The sequence below is a fragment of the Cylas formicarius genome, unplaced genomic scaffold, assembly GCF_029955315.1.
Source record: "Cylas formicarius isolate icCylForm1 unplaced genomic scaffold, icCylForm1.1 PGA_scaffold_8__14_contigs__length_24414737, whole genome shotgun sequence".
NCBI classification, from domain to species: domain Eukaryota; kingdom Metazoa; phylum Arthropoda; class Insecta; order Coleoptera; family Brentidae; genus Cylas; species Cylas formicarius.
The window spans coordinates 3,133,431-3,160,551 of record NW_026844361.1 but is presented as its reverse complement, the minus strand read 5'-3'; the positions used below and the strand labels follow the sequence as shown (position 1 = coordinate 3,160,551).

General features: G+C 35.7%; 3 protein-coding genes across 23 annotated transcripts in view; 2 read left to right on the top strand and 1 right to left on the bottom strand.

Moving 5' to 3' along the window:
• The window catches only part of LOC132706607 (osmotic avoidance abnormal protein 3), a 37,297-nt gene extending 29,216 nt beyond the window's left edge, over window positions 1-8,081 (top strand). For 5 of the 19 annotated variants that reach the window (XM_060678036.1, XM_060678027.1, XM_060678037.1 and 2 more), the window contains 6 exons: window positions 50-337; window positions 2,499-2,599; window positions 2,697-2,776; window positions 7,521-7,647; window positions 7,698-7,805; window positions 7,857-8,081. In XM_060678036.1, coding sequence (XP_060534019.1) covers window positions 50-337; window positions 2,499-2,599; window positions 2,697-2,776; window positions 7,521-7,647; window positions 7,698-7,805; window positions 7,857-7,969 — 817 coding nt within the window. In that variant the 3' untranslated portion in view covers window positions 7,970-8,081. Of the gene's footprint in view, window positions 1-49; window positions 338-2,498; window positions 2,600-2,696; window positions 7,419-7,465; window positions 7,649-7,697; window positions 7,806-7,856 lie in introns of those variants that run through there. The other 14 variants (XM_060678030.1, XM_060678039.1, XM_060678035.1 and 11 more) reach the window with 13 other exon arrangements.
• LOC132706611 (cytochrome c oxidase assembly factor 7 homolog) lies at window positions 299-9,080 on the bottom strand. Its single transcript, XM_060678045.1, has 4 exons — window positions 8,829-9,080; window positions 8,490-8,773; window positions 8,089-8,439; window positions 299-314 (listed from the first exon to the last, which is right to left on the bottom strand). Exons 1-3 carry the CDS (start codon window positions 8,926-8,928, stop codon window positions 8,104-8,106), a joined length of 720 nt encoding a protein of 239 aa, XP_060534028.1. The 5' UTR covers window positions 8,929-9,080; the 3' UTR covers window positions 299-314; window positions 8,089-8,103.
• Window positions 9,081-9,613: 533 nt separating this feature from the next.
• LOC132706609 (ankyrin-3-like) lies at window positions 9,614-27,121 on the top strand. Of its 3 annotated transcripts, none has more exons than XM_060678043.1 (9): window positions 9,614-9,972; window positions 19,771-19,881; window positions 21,364-21,518; window positions 22,655-22,970; window positions 25,128-25,208; window positions 25,262-25,430; window positions 25,487-25,578; window positions 25,697-25,852; window positions 25,922-27,121. In XM_060678043.1, exons 2-9 carry the CDS (start codon window positions 19,774-19,776, stop codon window positions 26,234-26,236), a joined length of 1,392 nt encoding a protein of 463 aa, XP_060534026.1. In that variant the 5' UTR covers window positions 9,614-9,972; window positions 19,771-19,773; the 3' UTR covers window positions 26,237-27,121. The 3 variants fall into 3 exon arrangements, with proteins under 3 accessions (XP_060534026.1, XP_060534027.1, XP_060534025.1); XM_060678044.1 differs by lacking the exon at window positions 9,614-9,972 and adding an exon at window positions 11,873-12,032; XM_060678042.1 differs by lacking the exon at window positions 9,614-9,972 and adding an exon at window positions 12,130-12,265.

The window sequence follows — 27,121 nt, the reverse complement described above, 5'->3', positions numbered from 1 at the left end:
CGAATCGACTATGTGACAGAACCAAATAAGACGTCGTAATTTCTTTCAGCTTGATAGCACACCTGTTGGCAAAAATCGAAATGAACGAGGACCGCGAGATCCTGCAGAATCAGTACAAGGACATCAGTCAGGAGTTGCTGATCAAAACCGAAGCGCTGAGACGGTACAGGCACCGGGTGAAAGCGTTGGAGAAGGAGGTCAAGGACATCCACAGCGAGTTCGAGCAGGAACGCGAGGACTACCTGGAGACCATCAGGCGCCAGGACCGTAGTGTCAAATTGTCCGCGCAGATTGCCGAGAAGCTGGCGGGAACTCTGAAAAAAGAGTGCAACTACAGGTAGGAAGCGCGTTAGAAAAAGTCGGTTATATATCTGTCTCACTTTGTGATATTAACTCAAAAGATGGTTCCTGTCCTGTTCTGTCCCTGTAATTTTTTTATTTCTTAAACTATTGCACGGGGAGCGTAAAAAAAGGCGCGATAAACCGACGATACGCCCAATATACAGGGTGTTTTCTAATTGAATGTCAATAATTAAGGGAGCGTTTTTGAGTCCATTTTAAAAAGAAAACTTCAAATGAACGTATGACCTAAACGTCTTAATCTTTAAGATACAGAGTGGTAAAGTTTTCAAAAATAAATTATATTTTTTTAATATCTGTAATACCACTATAGATATTTTAATGAAATTTGGCACACACGTACTATGTATTAAGAGACATTTTTTTAAAAATACACCAGTGGCGGGAGTAGTGAATTTCACCTGTCTATCAAACTGAAACACCCGGTATACGTGTCAGGTATATTGTTCTTTGCTATTTTTCCGTCGTCCTTCATTCTGTTTATGTCTTTATTCCGAAATTTTCTGCTTTTTCTAACGCGTTTTGCCACGTCCTCTCAAGTTTAGGAAAAAAAAGAAGAACATAAGTGGGCATGAATATATCTGGGCAAGAGGTGATCCAACATATAATTACTGAATTGCTATTGATAATCCTTTTGGATTTCTCCTGCTGTTTATTTTGTTGTTTAACTTCTACTTTACTTAGAGGAGACAAGTTAATAACGAACACGTCTGATCGTAGCGCAACCTGGTAACAAAGTGCTTTTATTTTACATAGTTTCCTTAGATCATGTGATCCAAAAGTACAGCATAGTATAAAACAAATATAAAGCCATCACGGTATATGGAATTGATACAATAAGATCATGTGACACCTGCTCGGGTTGTTGATAAATAGAGTTTACTAACGTTTCGTCAATCATCCGGTTTGCTTCTTCAGAGTTTTAATGAAACAGTTTCAGTTAAGTTCTGAAGAAGCCAACAAGATGATTGAAACGGAAAAGAAGGAATCCAGAAGATTTGTAAATATCATTACAGTAGCTTGTGTAAGTTTCTTTGAAAAATTACTGATTTCTTTAATTATTCTGCTTACTACTTAATGGCTACATTTAAATGTCCACCAGCTGTAATCTGATAACCACCACTAAGATCTATAAAATGATGAGATGTCATAATTATAGTTTTACCCTTTTTATTTACCTATAAATGAAGAGGAATTTTGTGCCTTCGTTATGGAGCTTGTATTTCTGCTATTAAATTTCTGGTGTCCTCTTTATTTAGCCGAAATAAGTTAATAAATTTCTGGTTAGGAATTATATATCGATATTCCATCTTCTTTCCCCAAAGTTTACATATTCGTTGAAATGAAACTAACCTCAAATTTTCCTGATTTCCTAAAGCCGCTAGTTAATCATCATATTTAACAATGCATTTTTAAAATTCGAAAATGAGTTTTAAAAATAATAATTAGGCCGCAAACAGTCCCATTTTCAAACTCGCTAGTTTTTTTTTTTTTTTTCAATGAGACACCTTGAAATTTTAAGTGTTATCAAGTCAAGTTTATCAAACTACATTGGGGCTACCTATACCTATTCCGAACAGTATTCTAAATAATTAGTTACATTATAAAGTTACAGAGTATCCCATTTGAAAAAAAAAAATAGCGACTTTGAAAATGTGATTTTTTTGCGGATTAATTTTGGACACCCTGTATACAATTAGACAACGACAATAACAAAAACGTGAACTTAAATCTCTCTTTTAACATTTTGTTATATATGAATATCAAATTTTCAGAAATTACTAAAATAACTTTATTCAAAGTTGGTTCAGCCAAAGGAGCAATTTTTTTAACATCAAATATTTCGGTTAGTCATAGGTATAAAGCATTATACCTAAAATATGTTTATAATTTCACATTTCACAATTTCCATTTCACAATCTCAAAATGGAATAATATATGGCAATTGAAAGCATCTGACAGGACGTTGAAAATATTTTTTTCCAATATCACTTGACACTTACCTAAACCTCAAAAATTCGGAGCGTTTTTCTAAATTACATTTCAATAAATTTTTCATGAACGGGTTGGGTGAGAACCCTGTAGACGACACCGGACTGTAAGAAAATCCGACGTATTCAAATCGGGTTTGTTTGCAGCGACTTGGAGGCCATCAGAGAGCAGGCCATTTGGCTTGACGACAGCCAAAAATACAAGCTGCCGGACGTCGTCGTAGCCAAAACCAAGCTGCCACCGGCCGGTGAGTAATGATTTTAGATCGGCTACAGATTGGATGTTGGGGGAGGGGGGTATTGGTCCGTGGGTTTGCGTTTTAGTAATCGGATAATTTACTGTAGGTAGATTTTTCGACATTCAAACGGCTCCCGCGAGACTTAACAGCGAACCCTCCGTCGACCGCGAGGATAGGGCTGATAAGGTCTGCCTAATGAAAACGTTTGAATGTTCTTTTAGCGTTTCAAATCGCATGCCCGCTGATTTTCTGTACTATACGGGGCGAGCCAAAGTATCCGATTGTTTTTTGCGACCGGAGTATAGTCCTTTCGCAGATAAGAGCAGTTTTGGTTTATTATTGAACGCGACAACAATATGCAGTGCAGGATCGCACTGTATATATTATTAATTTTGCTATATTCGAACATCAGAAATATCGAAATAGGGATCATCGATAAGAAGATGGGGCACTTTCCCATTACAAACAAAATGTAGGAGGGTGCCTGAAATGTTTCCAAATCGGTGGATCAGTCGAAGAGAGACTATGGAGTGGCCGCCACGTTCAACAGATTTAAATCCCCTAGATTTTTTTCTTTGGGGTCAAATCAAAACTAAAGTGTACGAAACCAAATAAACCTTTGTAAGTGTACCAATTCGCTAAAAATGGAATAAAGTGAAAGAAAAGTTTGATAATTTTGGGAAAAAACCCTAATTAGAAAAGAGTTGTGTGACCTAACGGTTATAATACTCTATAAGGTTGAACACGTAACACTATGGTAGGAGCAGAAACTCTGCGTGTCCCGTTTTCAATTTTGAATTTTCAACTTTATATTATTCGACGTTGTTCAATACATAAAAAATAGTGTAATTCGGGTGGTGAGGTCTAGCTTGCTGCTACTCATATCTAACCACTCAGTACAGTTACTAACAACATGGTATTACAAATAAACAAGAAAAACAACAGAACAAATTCTTAACAGCATAAAAATATACAAAATAAGTATATATACAGCGTGGCACAAATATAAGAAATTTAGAACAAAGATATAAAAAGCAAAACGAGCAATAACAGTACGATCTTACGAGTGACATGAAACGAATGCACATCAATAGAGAAATATTACGGAAGCCACATCCAAAATCATTCAAAGGTATGCAGAAAAACATAGAGATATAACAGTTTTATAAAGGAGATCTAAAGTGGTCCTGTAGATCGAGCAAACCTTAATGCTGTGGGGAATAGAATTGAAATATTTTTCTGCATTGTAACTTGTAGCTAAACGACTTCTGAAACATGGCCGTTCTGCACCTTGAAACTGTCAGAAAATGCCTATAACTCCTGGCCCTATTAGCTGTTGTTAATTGATAATTTTAAAAACAAGCATACGAGTTTCCAGTCTAAGCCAATTAGAATTTGAACGTAAAGGAGAGACGTAATCAAAACGTCTCATCCAGAACAAAACCTTATACAGCTGTTTTCTAATTTTTTCTAAATTCTAATTTCAATTCTCGTGGACGGGTAACAAATTATTTAAACAGATAAAGATCTTAATACTTTTTATAAAACTTCTAGATTCCTCCTGAGTCGGTTTTTGTTGAGTCAAACTAACTAAAGTTTCGCCAATCATCCTGTTGGCTTCTTCAGAGCTTGACTGAAACTGTCTCGCATTTTATTCTGTACCTACTGTTATATTGTTTGAGGGGGGCGGAGCTAAATGAGATGCGCCGTCTCGGATGACTGATTCCCATATTGGTAACAGGTAGAGACCTGGATCGCGGTTAAGATTGTTAGGTTGCTTATAGATTTCTATAGACTCTCCAAAAGTTTTATAAAAAAGTGTTACAGTAGCCTGTGGAAGTTTCTTAAAAAAAAAGATCTTAAGTTTACAATAACTTTGTTGGACTAGATAAGACACGTGAGGTCTAAATTTCATTTTGTTCTCAAATTTTTGAGTTTTTAAAGTTGTTAACGTGAAGTTTGTGTACAAGGCAGAAGTCGCTTACAATCTGTATCATGATATCCAGACCCGTCAAAAGTACGTGTCAAATGGTCTGCTATAATCAAGACCGAGGCAACTAGATTGCAAATTAGAAACTACAATAGTGTAGCTGACAATGACATTAACAATTAGAGTAGTGCACGTAGGTGCATCAGAGCACCTGAATGTGCAGTAAAGATGGTGTATACAATTTTCTAAACGTTTTTTAAAGAGATCTACTGCATTTACATAAAATTACCAAAGAAAGAAGCAGTGACATCTATATATATTTTTTGTTCTACAAAAAGGCAAGGAACGGTTCTGGATTCTGAACGACATAGTCTCTAACTTCTCTCCTAAAGCTATTTTCATTTTTGATATTCCTTAATTGCAGAGGAAGACATTTATAAAATTTTAGTGCTAAATAGTTTAAGTATATTTGCTTAGTTATTTTTACTATAAGGAACATTGCAATAAATTCTTTTGACTTATAGTACCGTACGGACTTTTAATAAAGTTTTGTCTAATTTATTTTTCTTTTTCTTTTTCTGGCGCTCATCACTTTTGTTACGCCCTGGTTTCCGATAGATTTTTGGTCTTTGGCTTTTCCGGTGTTCTTTAGGTTGCCATTCCATTGCTTGTTTGGGAAGTCTTGTGTGAGGTATTTATTGCACGTGTCCAAACCAAATTAATTATTATTAATAATTTCTTTGACTCTGTCGTTTCAAACCCTATCCCTTCGAGAAATCCTTAGTGACCCACGCACTGCATCCATCTCAACAGCTTCTACCCTTTTTTTATATTTTTCTGTAAGTCTCCAACTTTCAGCCCCATATAGTAAGCTGTTTTTTATATATATTATATTTTCTTTTTTCTATTATATGCTTGTTCCATAGTATTCCATTAAGACATGGTATTACTTTTTGGGCTGTAGTTATTCTTTTTCCTATTTCCTTGTTGTCTGTTGTATCAAAAGTAACTCCCAGATATTTGTACTCTAGGCAATGATGCAATGTTTAATGAGGAATGTGTGGTTTAATTGTAGATCACCAGGTTCTGTGTTAACTGCAAGGGCCCATTTTTCAAGTTTACGCATCATGTACTCCATATTCTTTCTTTTATCATTTGTCATTATCACTTGATATTACTGCTTGATCGTCTGCAAACTGCAAGGTGTATAAATGAAAGTCATTAAGTTCAATCCCCATTCCGTATATTTTCCGTTTCCATTGCTTTAGGGCGGCAGTCACATAGATATTAAACAGTGTTGGAGATATACAGCATCCCTGTCTGAGGACTGCGAATTCCTTGCTGACATATTTCCCTAACTTCACTCTTGATGTTATACAAATCTTGTAGTGCAGCAATGAGTGTATGATTGATGTTTGTGTCCTTTAGGATTTTCCAAAGTCTTGTTGTCGGTATTGTATCGTAAGCTTTTTGAAGATCAACAACAGATATACCGTCCTCGATCTCCTTGAATACATTCTTTCAGGTTTTTTTAAAATCACATGAAGGTTACCCTTTTCAATCACAAATGGCTCAAGGCTCTACTGTAAAGACCAACCAAAACTGTCAATCCGTATCTGAAAATCTGTTCGGTTAACGATTTGTAAATAATAACAAGATTTTTTTCAAAATAAATTTTCTTAATAGATAGAATTTGTATATTAGATATGTCCAGCTTCAATCCATGACTTCCCTTTAAATAAAAATATAGTGTATATCAATTTGAATACATTAAACAATATGGGCCCCAGGATATATCATGAGATACTTTTAAGCCGGCGGTTATTGTTCTATGATGAGCTCTCAAACCGGAGTGAGTAGAAGGAATTATAGCATTCCGCAAAGAATAATCCAGGATCTTAGAAAGAACCGGCAGTCTTTACTTTTTTTACAGCTAAGTCAAAAAGCATTTGGGAGCCAATCGGTTTCTCATCTGGCATGTAAAATTGTTGCTCCTTTACTTTTATTAAAAGGAGCTGTGGTTCTACAGTTCCATCCTTTGGTGTCAAACCATGTGCCTCATCAAGGTTAATGATTTTTGTAATAGCTGTAAATTTTGTAGACTTGTAATGTTCTGTTGATTACGGATTTGATGGATTATTCTTAAAGGGAAATTCGTGGGTGGGAAAAGCAAATCGAAATCGAATATTTCAGGACAATTCTACTGTTTTATACGACAATAATGCTTTGTAAATGTAGTACATTTTCCGTCCTTGTCGCTTCCTTCTTGTTTCAATGGGATTTGACAGTATTATAAACAGTTTTTACAATTTTCTTCGCATCGCATAATGAAACACTGTGTTCGGCGGTAGAAATGTCTTCCCAGGGACGGGATATAAAGAGAAAATGAGACTACACCAAACTACAATTGTATGTGAAACGTCCACTTATTACAGTCATTACTCCAAATCCATTTATCTGTGAAAGTTCTATAGATGTCCATCCACGTGCTATTTGCACAGCGTAAGGCGCGTGGCTGTCCCTTTCTTCGACTCTTTTTTTTGGGTGCCATACCAAAAAGACAAAGATTGCTGATGATGTTCAAATAAACAAAAAATTGCCGTTTTTCAAGATTCCAATCCCTTAATCCTCCAAATATTAAATGAAATGATGAATACGTACATACGGGACGTCACCTCTCGTGTAAAAAAAAACTCAAAATTGGCTCATTTTTGGCCCCACGCTATCATTGTATATATTTAAATATGAAAAGCGTTTATTTTGCTACCGCATTATTACCGGTTCCGGTTTTTCTTTGTCTTTCGCACGCCGCTTTTCCGCACAGGACAAAATCACAACCGAGTCACGCCGCCGTTCGGTGATTCGAACCCGGGCAGCCCTAACATATTCGAAAGCGAGGTAATGACGATAGTTTGACTAAAATCTAAGGCATGGCGTTTGTGTAGTGGTTTAACTAGCGGTACGAGAAGTAGAGGGGGAACCTAACCCGACTCCTTTTAGAAGTTTGAGGAGCCCAGCAAGCCGCAGGATCTTATCAGCAGTTACTTCCAGCCGACGACCAAGCGCGCAAACGAACTACTTAGCCAGTCGTCCAAGTTGGAGAGCAAGGCGTTCAATCTGTGGAGAGGTATGGTAAAATTCTCGCCTCTCAAAATAGGTAAAATATGTTGAAATTAGGTTATGTGGGTATTCCAGAATTCGCGAAACGCAGCAGGACGAGGTCAACGGAGAACCTGAGCCAGGAGTCGCCTCTAAATGGCGGCAGGAGCAGCCAATGGCTACCAAGTAAAATATTTCTCATTAATTTTTCACAAAACATTAATCCGCGACCTTTAGGCTCTCCATTCAATACGGATTTAAGTGTCAGGCGCCCGGTGAGACTGCAGGCCCTGCCCAGCATAGACAAGACTAACAAAATAGCGAGAGTCAACACCATGGACTACTTATAGCCTATGGAGGTCACCAGTGATAACCTTATTGTGATACATTTTGTTATAGCATAGTTGGCGTTTGAAATAATTATTTTGTTACCTATCTTTGAGTAAATAAAAAACGTTGGAAAACTAACCAACGGTATATTTTTCTATGGAGGAATGCCTATCTCAAATTCCAACGATTTCGTGCTGTTAATGTCTTTCTCCATATCTTTCGCTTTGGTCTTGTATTTGTCAGCAAGCTCTTGGTTCTTCTCAACGCCTTCCCCCTTGGCATACATCTGACTCACATTCGCGCAGCTGAACGGATTACCGAGCTCGCAAGCCCTCAAAGCATATTTAAAAGCCTGTTGCATAACTTTATTGCTATCGGCGCTCGGCGACTGCTCCGTTAGCTTTCTTGCCTGCAGTATATACTGGGCGGAGAGATAAAAGCACGCCATCGCCTTGCTACCATCGCAAGACTTGCTCAAACACTCCATACCCTTTAAATTCGTAACATAAAGCCTCAACATTCCCAATATGAGAAATCTACCTTAGAAATGTCATACGGCACTCCTTGCTCTTCATTCTGGCTCACCAGAAGCATGCCCTGGTGAAAACAGCTCTGAGGATCTCCCAACTCGCAGCCTTTGTTGTAGTACTCATAAGCAGTCTTATAATTTCCATTTTTGATACCTTTGTTTAATATATTATAATTGCCGTATTTGGTACAACTTTTTCCAAATTTAAACTCGTCGCAGTTATTTTTATACACTTTCGCCGCCTTCTCGAAGTCTTTCTTGATCGCTTCGAGAAAATCGCCAAGCAAATGACATACTGCAAACAGAAAACCGTTAACCTACAAACATTCTTAACTCCGACAGAAGAACACCTTCCGGATTTTTTTCGCTATAGCATCCGAATCTGTATTCAATCCCTAAATTGTTCAGGTATTCTTTCACTTCGCTCTCTGATTTTAAGTCGAACGTCATAATTTTCTGTACTTAATACAAGTGACATAACCTCCACGCCGCCGGGTCGTTTGAACTACTCGAAGAGTAAAGAAACGGCAATCGAACTATGGTCCGCCGCGTGACGTCTTCGACGGTACTTTCCGCGAAATCGGTGGATACATTTGGGAGTTGATGACCGCGCGTCGCGACGCACAACGCCGCGTAAACTATTCCGGGGCGAAAAAGATATTTTTGGAGCGTCGGTGCGAAAATAACTCGGACGAAAATGTAACTACAAAATTCAACAAACGATTTGAGGAAATCGTTTTATGCGCCGGGTCCGATCGGGAATATAAAACAGTATTAAAAGATTTATATGTAGTCGTTCGTGGACGACTGCAATTTATGTTATTGTCCGCGTTGCCTTCTACATTACAGACGCACAAGAAATGCCAACGTTGATTTACAAGGGAAGTATCAACGAAATTAGAAATTCTTTATCCAACGGATAATGAAAGGTATACGTTGCGTTAAAACCAGATTTTTCCGATAACAATAACAAACAGCGGAAGAGCTTCTTTTTTTGTTAGATCGACTGCCTTTCGGAACAAAAAAAAAAGGTCGGGCACCGACCGCTTCGATCTTGCTCAAAAGATAAAGGAAATTCCGTACTTGGCAGCTTGCCAAGATCGTTACTCTCGACCCCAGAGTACTTACCACACACATTGTGCTTTGATTTTCGCAATTTTTGAGTAAGTTTTGAGGAAAACCCCTCCCCACGACCAGACTAGTTTCTTGGAAATATCAGAGGCGGACGTCGATTATCATAGCCAGCGGACAAGAGCAATTGCGACGTCCCAAACACTCACAAACACACGCACACACACACGGCGACTATATATAAATAGAAAATACTTCGCTACGCAGCTGGCAGTTTGACGTAGTCCGACGGCAATTCAAAGTAAGTTTTGGAATAAATTCGCAGCAGTGTTAAATTCTGAGTCGCCGCGAGCTTTTGGTTGCCCCCCACAAAACGATTTTGAGGAGGTTCGCCTATCCAGTGCAGGAAGAAGGTTGCGAGAGGTAAGCGGTCTTCTTACATAAGTGAGTTTTAAAATCAAGTCGTCTTTGTGATATGGCCTTCTACGTCGCTGATACGCGCATCTAGCATGTTCCAGAAAGTAACAAACGCGAAACGTCGGCATTATCCTGACCCAACTGATATTAATAATCTGACACGCAATAACTAACCAAAACGCACGAATGTTTTTGTTTTTTCGTCTGGAAAATACGTTTACAATGGTTGTCACGCCAGGCGGTTAATGCCAACGCTCTTTAATTTATACCTACCGTGAAGGATCCAGATCTGTGTCGGTGATAAAGTTGTGCATTCACTCGATGGTATCACGGTGTATTGTTTTTATTTTCTTTTTAATTCGAGGATAACCAAAAGAACCCTAACTATATGCCACATTGTAACCGACTACTGGTAAATCAGTAAAGTTCTTTCCTTACTAAAATTTATCGCAACGGTAATCAATTTTCTGCGAGGGCTCGATACCCATCTCCGAAATTCGAGCTAAAAAATAACCACATGATTGCGACAATGCTCATGAATACACCAGTCAGTAATAACAGAAGCAAAATAACAATAGGTATTGGCTTGATTTAGCAGTAAAAGATAACCTCAAATTTGGGCTTCAGAAATACTAGGAATATATCGAAAAATGTTCGGTACCACCAAAATACTTACTAGATTTGCAGATCCAATTTTCAAATGTTGGTTCACGACGAAACGTAACTTGCCGCGTTTTGTTATTAACACGCAAAAAAGCAAAAATATTTGAAAAATTATTAAAACTAAGTTGTAAAAGTAAAAATGCTTAAATTGTTAAATTATTTACATTTAGAAGTAACGGAACACACCCAAAAACACTAAATACTTGTGGATGACAAAAGTCAAAAACAGTGTCACCAATATATGCAATATTTTTAATTCGCCGGTAAATTCAATTTATTATAAATATGCAAATAATTATAAAACACATGTTAACGTTAAAACGTTAAATCTTAATTATACTTTTATTATGCTATACTTTATATTTATATACTTTTTAGCGCAAAATTAGATTAATGACACACTTCAAATCGTTCCTAAATTATCGTATATTAAAAAAAACATTAAGTTGGTAGTTACAATTGTATTTTATGTTCTTAAGTTGTCAGTAGTAAGTAGACTGTCAAAGATGACGACGATATACTTTTTTCCTCTAATAAAAGAATGTTAGTACAATTTGAGACCTTAAAAATATCAAACGTGCTCATAGTCTTCCAATTAGAGGAGACACCATATAATAATTATTATTATATTGGATTATAATTATAGAGATGGGCAGATATCTGTATAGAGATTGGCAGATATTTGTATAGAGATGGGCAGATAACAGAAATTGGGGGTATGAATAAAAACAAACTAAAAGCTTTTACTTGAAGTTCTCGAGGCAATACAATTTACACAGGCTATTGTCGTGACTAATATTCAGCGAATAGCTAGATGTTATGTTTCGTTTCGAGAGTTCAGTTGTGTAAAACATTTTTTTGTCGGGCGAAAGAAAACTTATTAGCATATGAGACGGTGACGTCACGTTTCCTGTTTTCAAAAATAATTCTAAATAAAATATAGAGCTATCGATTCAAATCCACTTTAACATAACACATTGTGACTATATCGGTCTTCTCACTTTAATTTTCAAATACGTGATAGGCTTCAATTAGCGTTATATAAAGACCAAGTTTTAGAGTGCAATAATGATTTATAACTTTCGCGCATTAAGAAGCAGTGCATAGCTATAAACAACTTGCGAATGCTGACCTTAGAAAGCGTTGCAAGAGCCGGAATTAAGTCCCTTTTTTTAAATGCTTTAATATTTGTTAAATTTTAATATCGCGTTAGTCCGTTCCTGGACAAACCTAACCTAGAAAAGTCGCTAAAAAATGGCAAAAATCATTCGGCCGTGTTTGAAAGTTTATTTTCTCTTGAAAAGCGAAAAATGCTACGACGGTGCAATGATTCGCAGTGAAGTGTACGTTGTTGACCTTCTCCGGTCCGAAAGGTTGGAATAACTGACCCCGCCGAAGTACATGTAGGTACCATTTATTATTGCCAAATTTATTTTGCTTTACGCTCGCGGTCCGTCGAACGTTGTTTATTTTGGACCGAATTTATAATAACAACGGCCGCATCCGAAACGCAGTTCGATCTTTTGCGCCTTATCCGATCAATCGCGGCGATTTATCCGCATATCTGCGAATTCAGATGCGCAGTATGTTCGGTTTGGTACAACTCCGTTACTGCTACTACCTGACCAAAATCTACGTAAGTCTTTTGCGTGGGAGTGTGTTTTATTAGCATTTCTTGGTGCATTAATTCATGAAGTCGGTGCACTATCAAAGTTGATTAGCGTGACGCAGATTAACGAAGTTTTTCACAAACATAAAGCAAGATTATGTTATTACAGCTGTGTGTGCCATCCATAGATAAAATATTTAAATATATGGTCAACTGCAATTGAAAGAAATTTTTCTTACTTTCCTGCCAACGTGAGTATGAACTAAATTTTACCGCCAAAATATGAATTTTGCGGGAATTCTCGAAGAAGCAGTTATTTATTTATAGACGCGAAAACTTAGTTCATACTCATGAAAATGCATTTTGTTATTAACTTTTACGTAATATACATCAACAAATAACAATAGTAATGTTGCTTTTATCACAATATGGATAATAAAAAAATAATTAATTAATTCAAATAATTTGTGAGGTAAATCTAGAAAACATGTCAAATGAATTTTAATTAAAAAGATCTTGTGCCCATCTACCTATATCTATGAAGGATTTAATAAAAGTAACGACCAAATCAATACATGATTTTCTTTTCTATTTCTAATTGGAAGGATTTCCTATCTCCCTTTGCTTGCCACTGGACTCGACTGATAGGCCTTCATAATATAGCCTCTTCGGTTAAACTGAGTGTACCCTTTTTAATGTTACTTTTATCAAAATTACGGATTGCAAAAAAATACTTATATTAATTGTTGGGCAAAGCTAGAGAATATACTAACTGAATTTTAATTAAAAAAGTTTCAGGAAGTGGCGTATGTCATATAAGCTTGTTTTTCCGTTTGTTTATTTTTATAGGTGTACTTTGAATGTGATGTATTTTTAAATTATAATTAGCGTTGTCTACTACTGCTATTAGAGATTTCTTTTGTAAACTGGTATAAATGTACAAAATATACAAATACAAAATATACATTCGTGATTTCGCGAAAATACTGACAAAGCCTTGATAGGAAATATCTGATATAAGCCCTCATCAATAGCGATGGCATTCTATAAATCACAAAATGCGAGTACTGCACAAAACAATTCTATTTGTATAATAAAAGAATGTTTGTCTTAACACGAGTCTTATCAAATTTTTTACCATATACCATATATAGTATTGACTTATTTTCAAAATTTCTATAGCGTCTTGCTGTTTCTATTTCAACCAATGTTGTTATTGTAAAATATGTTGGGAAAGTGTTTAAAGTGCACCAGAGAAAACCCCTCACAAGTAATAATAAAATTGCGATTTTACTTCCCATATTCGATAATTAATGAAGTAGGAGGTCAAATATGTTAAAATCTAGTCAAACAACGCATATTTAATTTTTTTTTCTTGCCTGCCTTACTCCTTTTTTTTAGTAATATACCAAACCTATTGCTTTTCGTATGGATATTCTTATAATAAAAATTAATTGAATTTTGTTGCCGACTTTGCTCTAATACTAAGCTCATATGGTATAATCTGTTACTCAATACGTAATTTTTATAAATGTCATTGTTTGCAATTTCTTTTTTCTCTAGATGTTGGTGCTTCATTTTTTTAAGTAATGTAATGTCTAAACTTGTTGCTGTGCCACAAGGAAATAGTGGACTGATATTCGAAAGCTGCACACTAGGCTGAGATAAGTTTCACCCGTCGCTAAAAGTCTTAGGGTGCCCATAACTTTATCTTGTCCCATCTTATCTGTCTGGGCTTTTACCAATATTTTGTGACAACTGTTCACGGTCCTTTTTAAATTTTTACCTCGTTTTGACCATTCTTACTTTATATTTTTAAGCCAATGCCTGACCCATCACCTTTTTTCACATTTAAAATGAAGTATTAAGTATCAACACACACATACACATGCATCAGATCTTCATTTAACATTTGGGAAAATTAGTGCCAATTACACGTTAGAATATTTTTTAGCCTATTAGTGAACGAAAACTTTATATAAATTACATTTAGCAGACATTTTCCAGGCATAGGGATATATTTGTGGACGCGATATTCGCAAACGAGCCTGAAATGATTCCCACACTCGCGCAAAAAATCTATAATCTTTATTTTTAAATCCACACTAATATTCCTAATTGACGATCCGATGGCAGTCTCTCAAAAATACCTTTCGTCAAGTCTCGGATGCAAAATTTTTATTTTCGGATTTTCCGTCGCTTTGGTAATTCCACAGACGTCCAATTTAAAAGAGACCGCATTAATTCCTGTTTCTTTCAACAAACAATATGGCCTCTGACAAATCGTCCATGTTTGGATGCTGCATTTTTACTGCAGTATTTCCTCAAAATATGTCGAAACCGTATTAAATTTTCAGGCGAAAAAGGAGTTAATTTGTGGAAAAGCAGTGCAGAATTGCACCCGCGTTAGCGTCAGTATAATTCTGTAATTAATTTGGCGTTTTTGTTCTTTAAGCACTATAGACACAATGCAATTTCTACATGCATTTTTTCATGTACGCCATTTTTTCCGATTTTTTTTTGCTCGCAAATGGGCGCAAAGCATTAGCTTTCATAAACTGATAGGTTTAACCTCTATTGAAATAACATCTAAGTGGAAAAAATGTTCAAGAAGCACCTTTTATAGACAGTAGTTGACAATGGGTACTTCTCATGCTTGTTCTAGTAAAAATTCAACTTGTAGCTCAATAGTTTTCTTATATTTCTACGTAGCTATTTAAGTGTACGTAAAAATATAGGGAATTATGTTTAGTAATTTCTGTAAGCCTCTTTTCCAGTTTTGTTAGATGTAAAATATATAGGAATCACTGTTTCTCTGACGTCCACATATTTGCCACATTTGCTGCAATTTCGTAAAAGAGTAAAGTATTGAAAGCACAGATTATAGTTTGTGAATACGGCACGGAAATATTGACACCAAAAATGAAAACGACAATGGCACCGGGCACAAACTGTTCTGTGACAATAGTAATTACTTATCTCGGCGTTACCAATAATGTTCGGATTTCAGAGATTGATGTTGCGTTCTTGTAAAAATTAATCAATTTCCAGAAAAATTACGGCAATGTAGCAACTCAGACAGTTGGGGGTGACGCATGCGCAAAAGTTCCATACCTTCTCTAAGAAGGGCGCATCAATTTTTACCGTAATAGGGCCACTATATTATCTTATAGCTTATAGGATTATAATGCAACAATACTTAAAGTTTAATAATTATATTATAAATAATAAAATTAAACAAACTTGGCATACAGATAATGCAAACCATATCCGAGGTCTTTAAGCTTTCTTGAACAATCTACTAAGCACAAATAAACAAAGCAAGAAATCAAGCACACCCGCCACTTCGGAACTGTTGTTGTCCTGAAGAACTTCCAACAAACGATGGCCTTTAGACCCGAATCAGGATAACAACTGGCCGAGAAAGTTGTCTAGCGCTTCAAAATTCAAAGTGCCAAGTTCTTTACATTGATAATGGACGAATGATGATAGTAGTGTTGCCCCACTGCTTATTGAACGAAAGAAGAAGAAGCAGTTCTCAGTATTGCGGTACTTATACTACTAGTCTTTGTAACAGCAATATCCGAAAACACCTTTTCCTACTCCCGTTTGTAAAATACCTAATTACACACCGATCTAGCTTGCGGGAAGCGTCACTTTGCCACGCCAGTTTCGTTTCCCACGGATCCGAGCCACCTCGGAGATTTCCGGGATTTTACCGCACGGGTTTGGGAGCAATCGGATGATTTCGGAGATATTTCCCACGCCTTGAATTTGACGTTTGTGACGGTCATGTTAGTGAATGTATTGTTGTTTGGCGAAGATGTACCCAAAAACCAACGGTCGTAGAAAAAGTATAGTATGCAACATATTCGGTAAACTTTTTAAGTCACTCGTTTATTAAACACTCGCTCCGCTCGTAAGTGTTTATTCGTTGCACCGTTGTCAATTGAAACATTGAAAAAGAAAGACATTTCTTACCAACCATATCGCTATTGTTAAAAAAAATCTGTTATTTTATATTAGTATATTAATATATTTATATTAAATAATAATATTTAACGCATTATTAGCAGGAAATTTTGTTAACGTATATTGCGTGAAATTTCTAATTTACCTATAGTTTTGAATATATCAAAATGTGAGTATGTTGTATCAGTGAAAACACCCGCACTTGCCAACATTGTCTCAACTCGTCTAGATATCTGCATCAGTTTAAGATGGAAACAATGTCTTCGATATATATCTATGGGTAATTGAAATAAAATAAAACGCGCAGCCTTTGGTCTTCTGTGTCCCGGACGTTTTTTTTCTTTTCTCTCGATATTCGGATAGACCATAACAAAGACATACCAAAAGCGTATCTCGCTCGTGGTCGTTTTGATTTTTTTCCTGTGCACCACGGTGCTCGTTAATTAACTCAAAATACCCGATTAATCGATTAATTCCGAGTTGACGTTGGCAAACAAAGTTCAACAGCTGTTTCGGAAGAAAGCGCGTTTCTGGAAATAAAATCGGGTATTTTTAGACGGGCACCAAGGTCATGGTTCCCGACGCCTGTTTACGTGTTTGTACACAAGGCGCTTCCCGACGCGCATTTGCCAAATTTGCCTCGTGATTTTATTTCTTAAGTCTACAACGGAAAGACCACAGAATCGAGAACTCAAGCGCAGATGTTTTATCTGGGTAAGAAATTTTAGATAAAGCAATGACGCGTGCTATATAGCATTTCCTTTGTGAAGTTAAGTGAAGTATGGAAAGAACTTCATTATTTGTTTATCTGAATCTTTTTTTTGCTCAAATAAGTAATAGGGAATAGCGGATAATACTAGAGACTAAAAACAAATATATATTTTAAATTTGGGAGTCGTAAAAAGGTGTCCTTGGCGATAATGTAGGGGATGGAACCAAAAGTTAAATTCAAAAATTAATTGAGACATTACTAACCTTTAATTTATTTTCATTTTGTATATACAGAGTGTTTAATTTTTCGTCGGCGAAGATCACCTTTCTTATTTTAACTGGGACGCCTAGAATATTACTTCATTTTTTAATTCTATACAAAATTCTAGACATATTTTGTGTATAATGTCCCATACCTAAGGCTAACCGTTTTCGACATTTTTAATTTTTAATGCGAGAAATGACATTCGCAAGACGTAAAATATCTGCCAGTTTCTTCATTCGGAAGCGTTTATTGTTTGGCTTAAGTTTTGATGTAGATAAAGGACTCGAATAACAGATTTCATAAGAAATTTCGATATATATTAATACAAGCTACGCGCAAAATGAGATTAAAAAAGAAATTAAAAAACTACCAAAAAACTTTTTTTTTTATGAAAACTACTTATTTTTATAGTCTTGTCTTATTTAGTAATTTTGTATAATGTTGTATATACTTAATATTTTTTCTTTTTGAAATATTTCCATTTAAACACAAATAATACATGCTGTTGCCATATAGGTTCAGTTAGTGTAAGGTGGCTATGTTTGAACAAAACAAGTGCTAAAGTGCTGCCACTATGATTAACCATTTCGTAGTTGACCATAATCTTGCCGATGCGCTTATGAAGATCCAAATGTATGTATGCATTATTTATACAGAATAAGACCAAGGATACGCGATAACGTTGGTGAATATTTTATTAACGAACGATCAATAAACAATTAATAGCTTACATTATTGTAACAGTTGTTCAACATATACTCCACTTTGGGCAATACAAGTAGTATAAAGGGTTTCTAAAAACATAATGGCATTTCTAACAGATTCAGTCCCATTTAAAAATCCGTTGACGGTTTGTGTTTGCAAACTAAATGTTTAAGTGTACCCCATAGAAAAAAAATTAGGGGAATTAAGTCGGGGCTCCTTAGAGCCCAAGCGTAACTACCATTCTCCCCAATCCATTCTCTATAGTATGCATTTAAATAGGTGCTAATTTCTTGACTTCTGTGATAAGGAGCGCCATCCTGCTGCCAAATTAAATTTTGTTGTTCCCTTTCAAGCACTTCCTTTTCAACACAGAGATGGATAATATTTAAAAGCTCTAAGTAGCCTTGGGAATTTAATTTCCGATCAAAAAATACTGGACCTTTTATTCAGAACCTCCAAATGGCGCACCATACTTTGATAGAAGTTCTAGTTGATCTTGTAACTTCCATACGTTTTTTTATTATTTTTATTGCTCCAGTAATGGGTATTCTTCCAAATATTAGCACATATATTTTCTGAGTGTCTCTGCATAAGATTGTTGCAAAAATATAACCAGATGTTGTAATCCCGTTGCTCTAATTTCTGCACTGAACAGAATTTATAGGACTTCCAGTTGTTTATTCGAAGGAACGTTCGAAGCGCTGTTCTTTTGATATCTAGATCTAAAGACGCATTTCGGGGATCTTCAGGGGTCTCTGCAAAATGCAACAAAATATTAAGTTGCTCTTCATCATTCAAAATAAGACATCTATCTTTTTCTTTCTTCAAGGTTCCATATATTCTAAAGTGTTAGTAAATTCTTTTTTTAGGGGCGTCTCCTTAAGAGCCCGCCGATATGTAACTTTCTAACATATCTTTTCCTCTGTGTTAAACATGATACGCAAGCAAGCGAAAAAATTAAATTTATAAACAATACATAAATAAATCAATAACGTGTCATATTTTAATTATGACAGTAATCAGCAACAAAACCCGCGTCCAAGAAGGCAGCGTTCTAGCACTTGTTTTGTTTAAACGCCGTCAAAGCACTTTACACTAACTAAACTTTTATGGCAACAGCATATTATTTGTGATAGACAAATGTTTAAAAGGAAATACTTCAAAAAGTAAAAATTGCCTTAATTTGTAATGCTAAATATGAAAAGATTATAAAAATATGTAGTTTCCATTAAAAAAAAACAAGTTTTTTAGCATTTTTTAAAATTTCATTTTTTATCTAAAACGTAAAAAATGGTTAGACTTAGGTATAGGACATTATACACAAAATATTTCTCGAATTTTATATAGAATTCAAAAATGAAACAATGTACCAAGTGTTCCATTTAAAATAAGAAAGTTGATACTCGCTCACGAAAAATGAAACACCCTGTATATACAACATAAAAATAAATTGAAGATCTATAATACTCCAATTAAATTTTGTATGTAACTTTTGACTCCATCCCCTATAGTTTATGAGATAAGGTAAGGTCCTAAGATGAACGGCCTATACATAGTTAACCCAAAACCCAAGTCTATACTAATAATACTACGTTTCACCTTCTTTCCTTCAGTCATAGTTTAATTTAGCTCCATAGTATAGTATATTTTGTACAAATACACATTTTTTACAAATTGTTTGGTATGACAAATGATTTCAAGAAGACATAACGCGGATTTGTATTTCGCAGAAGCCGTTTCGCTTTCTCGTTAATTATTTTTTCCATTGCATTAACCTAGTAACAATAGGTATGAAGGCCATGATTACTTTTTGGGGGAGGGTCCGTCAACAGGCCAAGACTTAAAGATATACTTTAAGTTAGATAATGTTTTGTTTTAGACTATGCCTACCGAGTGTATAACGAACCCCCTCCAAAGGGAGCTGGCGGATTCCATCATTCGAATGGTGCCGCTCGACGATATCAGGATCTTGCTCGCCTGCGGAGCCAAAGTACGTATAAAAAAACAATCTGCTGCTGTCATAATACGCGCGTAATACATAATAATACCACTTCAGAAAGGCCATTTATTTATTTACGGTTTAACCAATTTACAAAACTGTTACATTCATTGAAGGCAAAGAGAGAGAAAGACAGCATTATAACAGCCAGAAACCACAACAAAATATAACAATAACAATAAATAGAATTAAGCTTTAGACAGTTGCACTCTTTCAGCATTCTAGTAATGAGTGAATAAACTCCATAATTTGCGCGCTGGAAAGGTATGCGAAACATTGAGTTATCACAGTTTCTGTAATATGCGTTAAATTGTATGCTATGTAAAAGAGCTGGACCATAATACCAACCATTCATAATCTTCAAGAGAAAACCTAATCACTCTGAAATCTTCTGGTTTGAAGAGTATCAATATTGAAGGCCTTAGTTATAACACTGTGGTTGATACCCATTATACCACAAATGCATACTCCAGTGCAGAGCGAACCAAAGAGATATAAATGAGTTTAAAGCAATGTGGGGTAAGTTGGTCAATATTGCGTACAACAACCTAAGGACTCGCATAGACCTGTTTACCACTTCCACAAAACTTAGCTTAGAATCGAAACAAACACCTAAGTCTTTAATATTAGTGACGGCCTCAATCTCGGCGCCATCAATGCTATATCGGTTGTGAACCATACTTAACGAACGACTAAAACTAATACTACAGCATTTTTTTTTACATTGAACGCCAGACTATTAATCTTGGACCACATGCAAACACTGTCCACGTCCCTCTGAAGCAGCAGACTATCCTCGCGCGACCCAACCCTCCTGAATATGTTTAAATCGTCCACACTGCGAGTCCGACACTACACTAACAATATCATTTATAAACAAGTTAAAAAGGATGAGTCCAGTATGAGAACCTTTGGGGACTCCCGAAAAAATATCAAGTTTACCTGAGAAACTATTAATACGAACCAACTGAGTACGACCAGACAGGAAACACTGAATCCACTGCACCAGTCCAACCCCCAGGCCCATAGCTCTAAGCTCAGTGTAGGCACAATCCACCTGACCAAACTTCCTCAAAGGCGTGCAATAAAAATTGTTGGTAGATGAGTAAATTTGTTACGGTACATCTACCCTGTACAAATCCATGTTGTTGATAAGCCAAAATTTCCCTGCAAAGATTAAAGAGGCAGGACAAAACTAGAATGCAATATTTTCTTGTTTTCATATATTTTGTTCAGAAAGACTCACAGGGAAAATTAAAATCTACTGTATTCAATTTATTCATGCATGACGCAACATTGTACGAAAATACTCGCCTAAAAACAATTTTTGTATGTTATGGTACTGTCAATATACCAGGCCTCTGGAGATTTCTGTTGTGAACTTTAAAAGGTATGAATGAATATGGCCACGATACCTTCTCAAAATAATTTCTAATATTGTGATAATTACCCGTAAATGTTTGGTCCAAAAAGGTCAATGAACCGGTCACCCAAGGTCTAACCCCCCTCCACTACGCGGTCTGGCAGAAGTATTACGAGGCGGCCCAATTGCTGCTCACGCGAGGTGGTGACGTCAACGCGACCGACGAATGCGGTTACAGCGCGCTTCATTTGTCTGCCGAACATGGGTAAGGGCCCCTATTTCAAGGTTATGTTTCGTTTCTTAACGCGAGAGAGTAATAAAGTGCAAATTTGCAACGACACGGATCATTAAATTTCAGTTTTTAAGGCTTGCATCTCTCCAATCGTTTCTAAATTAAGATCACACTAATTTGTATACAATGGAAAGACAAGTTTGGCGAATGAAAGTAATGTGATACCGGATAACAATAATTATACATGATTACAATTATAAAGGTGGGCAGAAAATTGAAATATTAGCTAAGATCAAGCAAATAAAAACTTGTATAGAAGTAAAAATAATATGAAAATGAATAAATTATAAAATACATTTTCATTTATAAATTTTAGTCATCATGTTCTTACCAGTCAGACGAATTATTCTGGATTCTTCCAAAAATAACCAAAACTGAAAACACATTTCTCATTAGTTGTAAGTTGTTGTAATCTTCAGAAGTTTCTTTTGTACCATATCTTGTTGAAATTGCTTCTTATTTAAAATAAGCCAAGATGTGAATATTTTTTCGCATTTTCTCGAGTGACATTGGCATATTATCCATGACAGACAAAGGAGGGATAAGATCTAGCATTTTCTGAAAGAAGGCTGCACAATATCAGCATTCTTGTCTTTATGACTGTCTCCAGTTCGTTTTGATCGAAACAACAATTCCATTTTTGCTACCAACGGAGTGCGTTTATCCTTGACCTACCCAGATAACAGATATTCCTATTTTCCCCATTTCGTCTTTTTCTATTAAAAATTAATTTCCTTCAGAGTTTTCCCATGCGTCGAATGAAATCATCCGTCACTTCAGACATTATATTGTCCAAAGTAGGTATTTTTTGATTTTATTATTCTTCTGACGATTTATTATAGTTTCCTTTCTTCCTCCTACTTTTACTTTGATGATCCGATGATATTTTCAAAAACGAACTCGCCAACAATCATCAAAAAGTAACCATAATTCTAATTTTAAACACTAAAACACTCTCTGCACCCTTGAAAATAATCGTAGGTACAATATTAGCCTTTTGGAGAGCCGTAAGTTTTACTCTTTCGCATCAAGAAACAGAGCATAAGTACTCCCTATCCTTTGCTTTTCAACAGCAGAAATCAGTGCCGTAATTTGCGCTTTTTATTCAGATACCAAGAATTCGTTCGTCTGTTGTTAAAATCGGGCGCCAAAGTCGACTACCGCCCGGACACCGACGAGGATTTTCCTCGTACCACATTGTGCGACGAACCTCTGAGACTCGCCATTCGCAACAAGCACATGCACATTGCGAGAATGCTATTGGAACACGGCGCGGATCCTAACAAACGATATTTTTTTGGATCCGAAATCAACCTTGTTACGGACCTGGAGTTCCTCGAACTCTTGTTGACGTTTGGCGCAAACCCGGACAGCAGGGACAGGTCCGGCCTGACTCCGCTGATGAAGGCTGTCAGACAACCGCAGGTTAATAACATAAATCGCCTTACCATTGTAAACTAATCGGTGCAAAAATCCACCAAAATTAATAAAAGGGGGCGTTTTGCCCTTATGTTGTTATTAATAGATATATAGAATTTTATTTCACTGAATTACAATACATTATAATACATAGTATACACCATGTCCAAGTACAAAAGGAAAAAAAATACAATTATATCCATATAGTCATGTTAATTGTAACCAAAGTTTTCTAAAGTTATTTTAGTTTTTGCACTTTCTTTTTGACTGACGTTACGGTAAAAGGTTATCACATGAAACATGAAAACTTAACAAGTAATATGGCGCAATTCTCTTGTTAGCAAATGAAAGAAAAAGCAGGAACAAATTAACAAAATGGGAGACAGCAGATATATACAAGCACCTGGTAATGACTGGCAACGTGGCAAAAAAGATTATATACATTGTGCACAGCTAAGATCCAAAGAATATGAAAATTTCTGTAAAGAAATATACAAACTGCTAAAAAGATATTAAAGAAAATTTTAGATAATAAAAAAGATGTCCATGTATTTGTTTTTGAAAACATTTCACTAGCGGAACTGTTAATGCGTAGAAAATTAAGCAATAACATTATGATAACCAAATCTGCTTCAAAATCTATAAATAAATATTTTATTGCTCAAAATCAAGAAATAGAGAAAAAGTATTATAATAAAACAAAGATAATATTACCAGAACTTCATGTTAACGCAAAAAATTAAGGACAAAAGCAACCAAAGACTTCCTCGTGTTATATTAGATAAAAAAATTCTTTAATTGTAAAGGGGAAGGAAGTTGTTATGAGCAAAAGATCGGAACAGGAAATTAGGTACTACATAGGGCTTGAGAGGGAGAGGAAGGATATGGATGCAAGACCGAAAATAAACAAGAAACTTGGAATGGAAATTGTACTAGCGCGTCAAATCTTATAACGAAATCATTAAAATTGCTGTAAAAAATCTGATGTTGATAGAAAAGTTACTAGAAACGTTTACATAACTTCTTCTGGAAGAATTTCTAAACCTCCGTTCAAGCTTGAGTAGTTGCCACTGTTGAAAATTAATTTAAGTTTATTGTAAATATTACTCTTAGGAGAAAAAATATAGGGTAGAATGTAAGGAATTTAAAAGGAAGAGGAATGCATAACGCAACACATTGTGTATTCATGTAGCTAAAGCTTTTAATTAAATTATCTTTATTTAATAAAACAATTAAATAGCAAGTAATAAATAAGGTTTCTGGCAAAGGTCCTTTTACTTTGGAAATAATGCTCCTGAATTAAGCACCACAAATTAGGAATTAAAAAATGATTTTGGCTTCCCGCAGCGGCACTAGCTCGTTATTATCATATATTTTGCATTTTTGAAAAATCAAGAGGGAAATAAATGTCTGCTACAAAAATTTACTTTCAAATCACTGGTCCAAATAGGTAATGACTACAATGACTACAAATGACATCTTTGCTATAAGGAAGTTAGATGTCTATGTGCCAGATGTTTTGTACCATAAAAATAAAGAAACTAGTCAAATAAAAATGTTTAAAAGGTGACAGTTTAAGTGCAATGAACTAACAAATTTTTATCATACCACCTACGCTAGAATTTGATCGGGTAACAAGGGAAAACGTTATGATAACAAATAGACGATAAAGTATAACCACAGCAAAACAAAAGGTGCAAAAAGTCTCTAATATAGCAATCCGTGAGCTACAGCAAAGTTTAATTTTCTGGCGCCAGGTAGCAGGAAATTTCAACGAGGACAGTTGCCTTGAAATTTTAGAGAAAAGTAACAAATATGCAATACCTCCTAATTAAATCCAAATACAAGTGTTAAAAAATATAATATCAAATTTGAAAATAAAAACTGTAAAAATAACCTCGTGGAGTCGGATTATACCAACGTTTTCAATCTTTTCATTTTCGATGTCAAAGAAGCAAATATCAAAAACGCGATTGCACTGACCAACCCCTAAAGAATACCTTCACAAGTTACTAAATATCACTAACCGAAAAAATGATTTAACCTCACCCTGTGCTGATTATCCGGATTATTTTGTCTAAGTGAAGTTTGTAAAACCGGAGTTGCGCTGCGGGCATAGTATAAGGGATTTGCGATTATTACATTAGATACTCTTATTTTTAGGGCATGGAAGCCGTGCTGTTGTTACTAAAGTACGGCGCCGACGTCAACGCAATGGCCGACGAGCGACACGACTACAGAACCGTAATAAGCATTTATTCGAAGGGGGTAATTTCACTAATAAATTTCCCTTTCAGGTATTACATTACGCCGTTTTGTCCGGCAACATCGAAATAATAAATCTAATTATTAAGCAAGGGGCTAGATTAAACTACGAAGAGGAATATAAGTTGGAGAAGCCCAGTCCGTTGGACCTCGCCATTTTGAAAGGCGATCCTAAAATCGTGGAACTTCTGATAAGATCGGGTAAGGGACCAAATTTAAATTAATTAGAATGTCGGGGTATTTTTTCTATTTTTTAGGTTCCGATGTAAATTCTAGCTCTCCGATAATTGGATCGCCTCTACACGTGGCTTGCGCTGATAATATAGCAAATAGATACGAAATTCTGCAGGTACATTTTTGACAGTGTGTTGTGTTATGTGGTTTTATTTCATATTTGTATGCTGTGGTTGGAAGAGGAAGATAGGTATAACCTCAATACTTTAATTGTACAAAGAAAAATATTTCAGATGCTATTGACTGCCGGTGCGGATCCAAATTTAAAAGTTTTCAACGACGAGTTCGACAGAAATTCCCAACTCAGGCCTGTCCTGGTCGAATACATCGCGAGCAACGACAGTCCGAGCCTAGCCGTGGTCAACTTATTAATAAAATATGGAGCAAAGGTAGTTTATTACAGATAAAAATATTACATTATAAAAGGGTTGGAAGATAAACTTCGAGTATCTTTTTAGGTGATAATGAAGACGCAGTTTAGAGATCCAGACGGTATGTTAAATTCCCTGCAGAATGTAGTAACGAACGATTCAATTTTCTTCTTGCTACTGGAAGCGGCTGAGTCGTTCGATCCCTGCATGATTCGTAGGAATCAGGTGATTGATCCCAAGCAGAAGGCTAAGATGTTGGAACTCGCTAAATTCCCGCTGACGTTGAAAAAGCAAATTCGTATGTACCTCAGGAAGATCTTGGGCACCAAACTGCTACAAGCGGCTGGCAAATTTGAACTGCCCAGATGCTTGGGGAAATATTTGCTTTTCGATTATAGCTAGGGAACGGGGCGATAGTCCCGACTACGGTGATCAATTTTTTCGGTGATATTTTCTAGTATTGGTATCTTTTGTGGTACCGTTTTCAAACTAGAATCGTCGAGGGCGACAAATTTCACGATTGACCACTTACAGTGTCGTTTTCTACTAATGAAGTTCTAATAACATTTTTGATTCATCTAACTGTGTGTACTGTTGTCCTTTTAACAAGAGTTACCAGAAGAAATAAGTGAAACTAACATGATGATTAACCCTTATTATTCTTAACGAGATTTTTTTGAATTCTAAGTCTAACTTTTGACCAAAACACTGCAGACCACTTACTATAACTAATATTGTCTTTATTTCTGCTAATAATGCTTAAATCAATATAACAAAGATGACTGCAATAACAAATCTTAAGATTTCCTATCGGACTGTTCAAACTACTAAGCCCTATGGAAGATATTCAACAATATAAAAGTGTGTATTACAGTATATCTGTGTTTATTTAGGAAATTAATATTCTACATTTTTCTCTTTAATTTTATCTAACACCGACTTAGTTCAATTGGACCTATTATTTTTCGTAACTAACTATATAAACTAACTACACGCGCACGCAAACTAACCAAAACTAATTCCTGTAATTGTGATTACTAATAATAAAACTTAGACGTAACTGTTTACCGGTTAGCAACTAACCTATAAATAACAGAACTAAAAAAGTGGTCGCACCAACGAAAAATCTAAATTCGGACTAGTATGTGATTTATTACAAACGATTCCTTGCCATTGGTATTAACTCGATTTAGAATATTTCTTTACCTATAAACGTTATTTTTTTAGTCGTAATTTTGTATATTTTTATCCTTGTATTTGCCTATTTGTAATGTGGAATATAGAATA

Bases quoted from the DNA above. Each gene is read 5' to 3' on its own strand.
- LOC132706609 (XM_060678042.1), top strand. From the start codon at position 12,206: ATGCGCAGTATGTTCGGTTTGGTACAACTCCGTTACTGCTACTACCTG. The intron at 19,882-21,363 runs GTACGTATAAAA...TGGTCCAAAAAG, and splicing joins TGCTCGCCTGCGGAGCCAAA to GTCAATGAACCGGTCACCCA. The intron at 25,209-25,261 runs GTAATAAGCATT...TTTCCCTTTCAG, and splicing joins AGCGACACGACTACAGAACC to GTATTACATTACGCCGTTTT.
- LOC132706611 (XM_060678045.1), bottom strand. From the start codon at position 8,928: ATGACGTTCGACTTAAAATCAGAGAGCGAAGTGAAAGAATACCTGAAC. The intron at 8,774-8,828 runs GTGTTCTTCTGT...TTCTGTTTGCAG, and splicing joins TAGCGAAAAAAATCCGGAAG to TATGTCATTTGCTTGGCGAT. The intron at 8,440-8,489 runs GTAGATTTCTCA...ACGAATTTAAAG, and splicing joins TGCCGTATGACATTTCTAAG to GGTATGGAGTGTTTGAGCAA.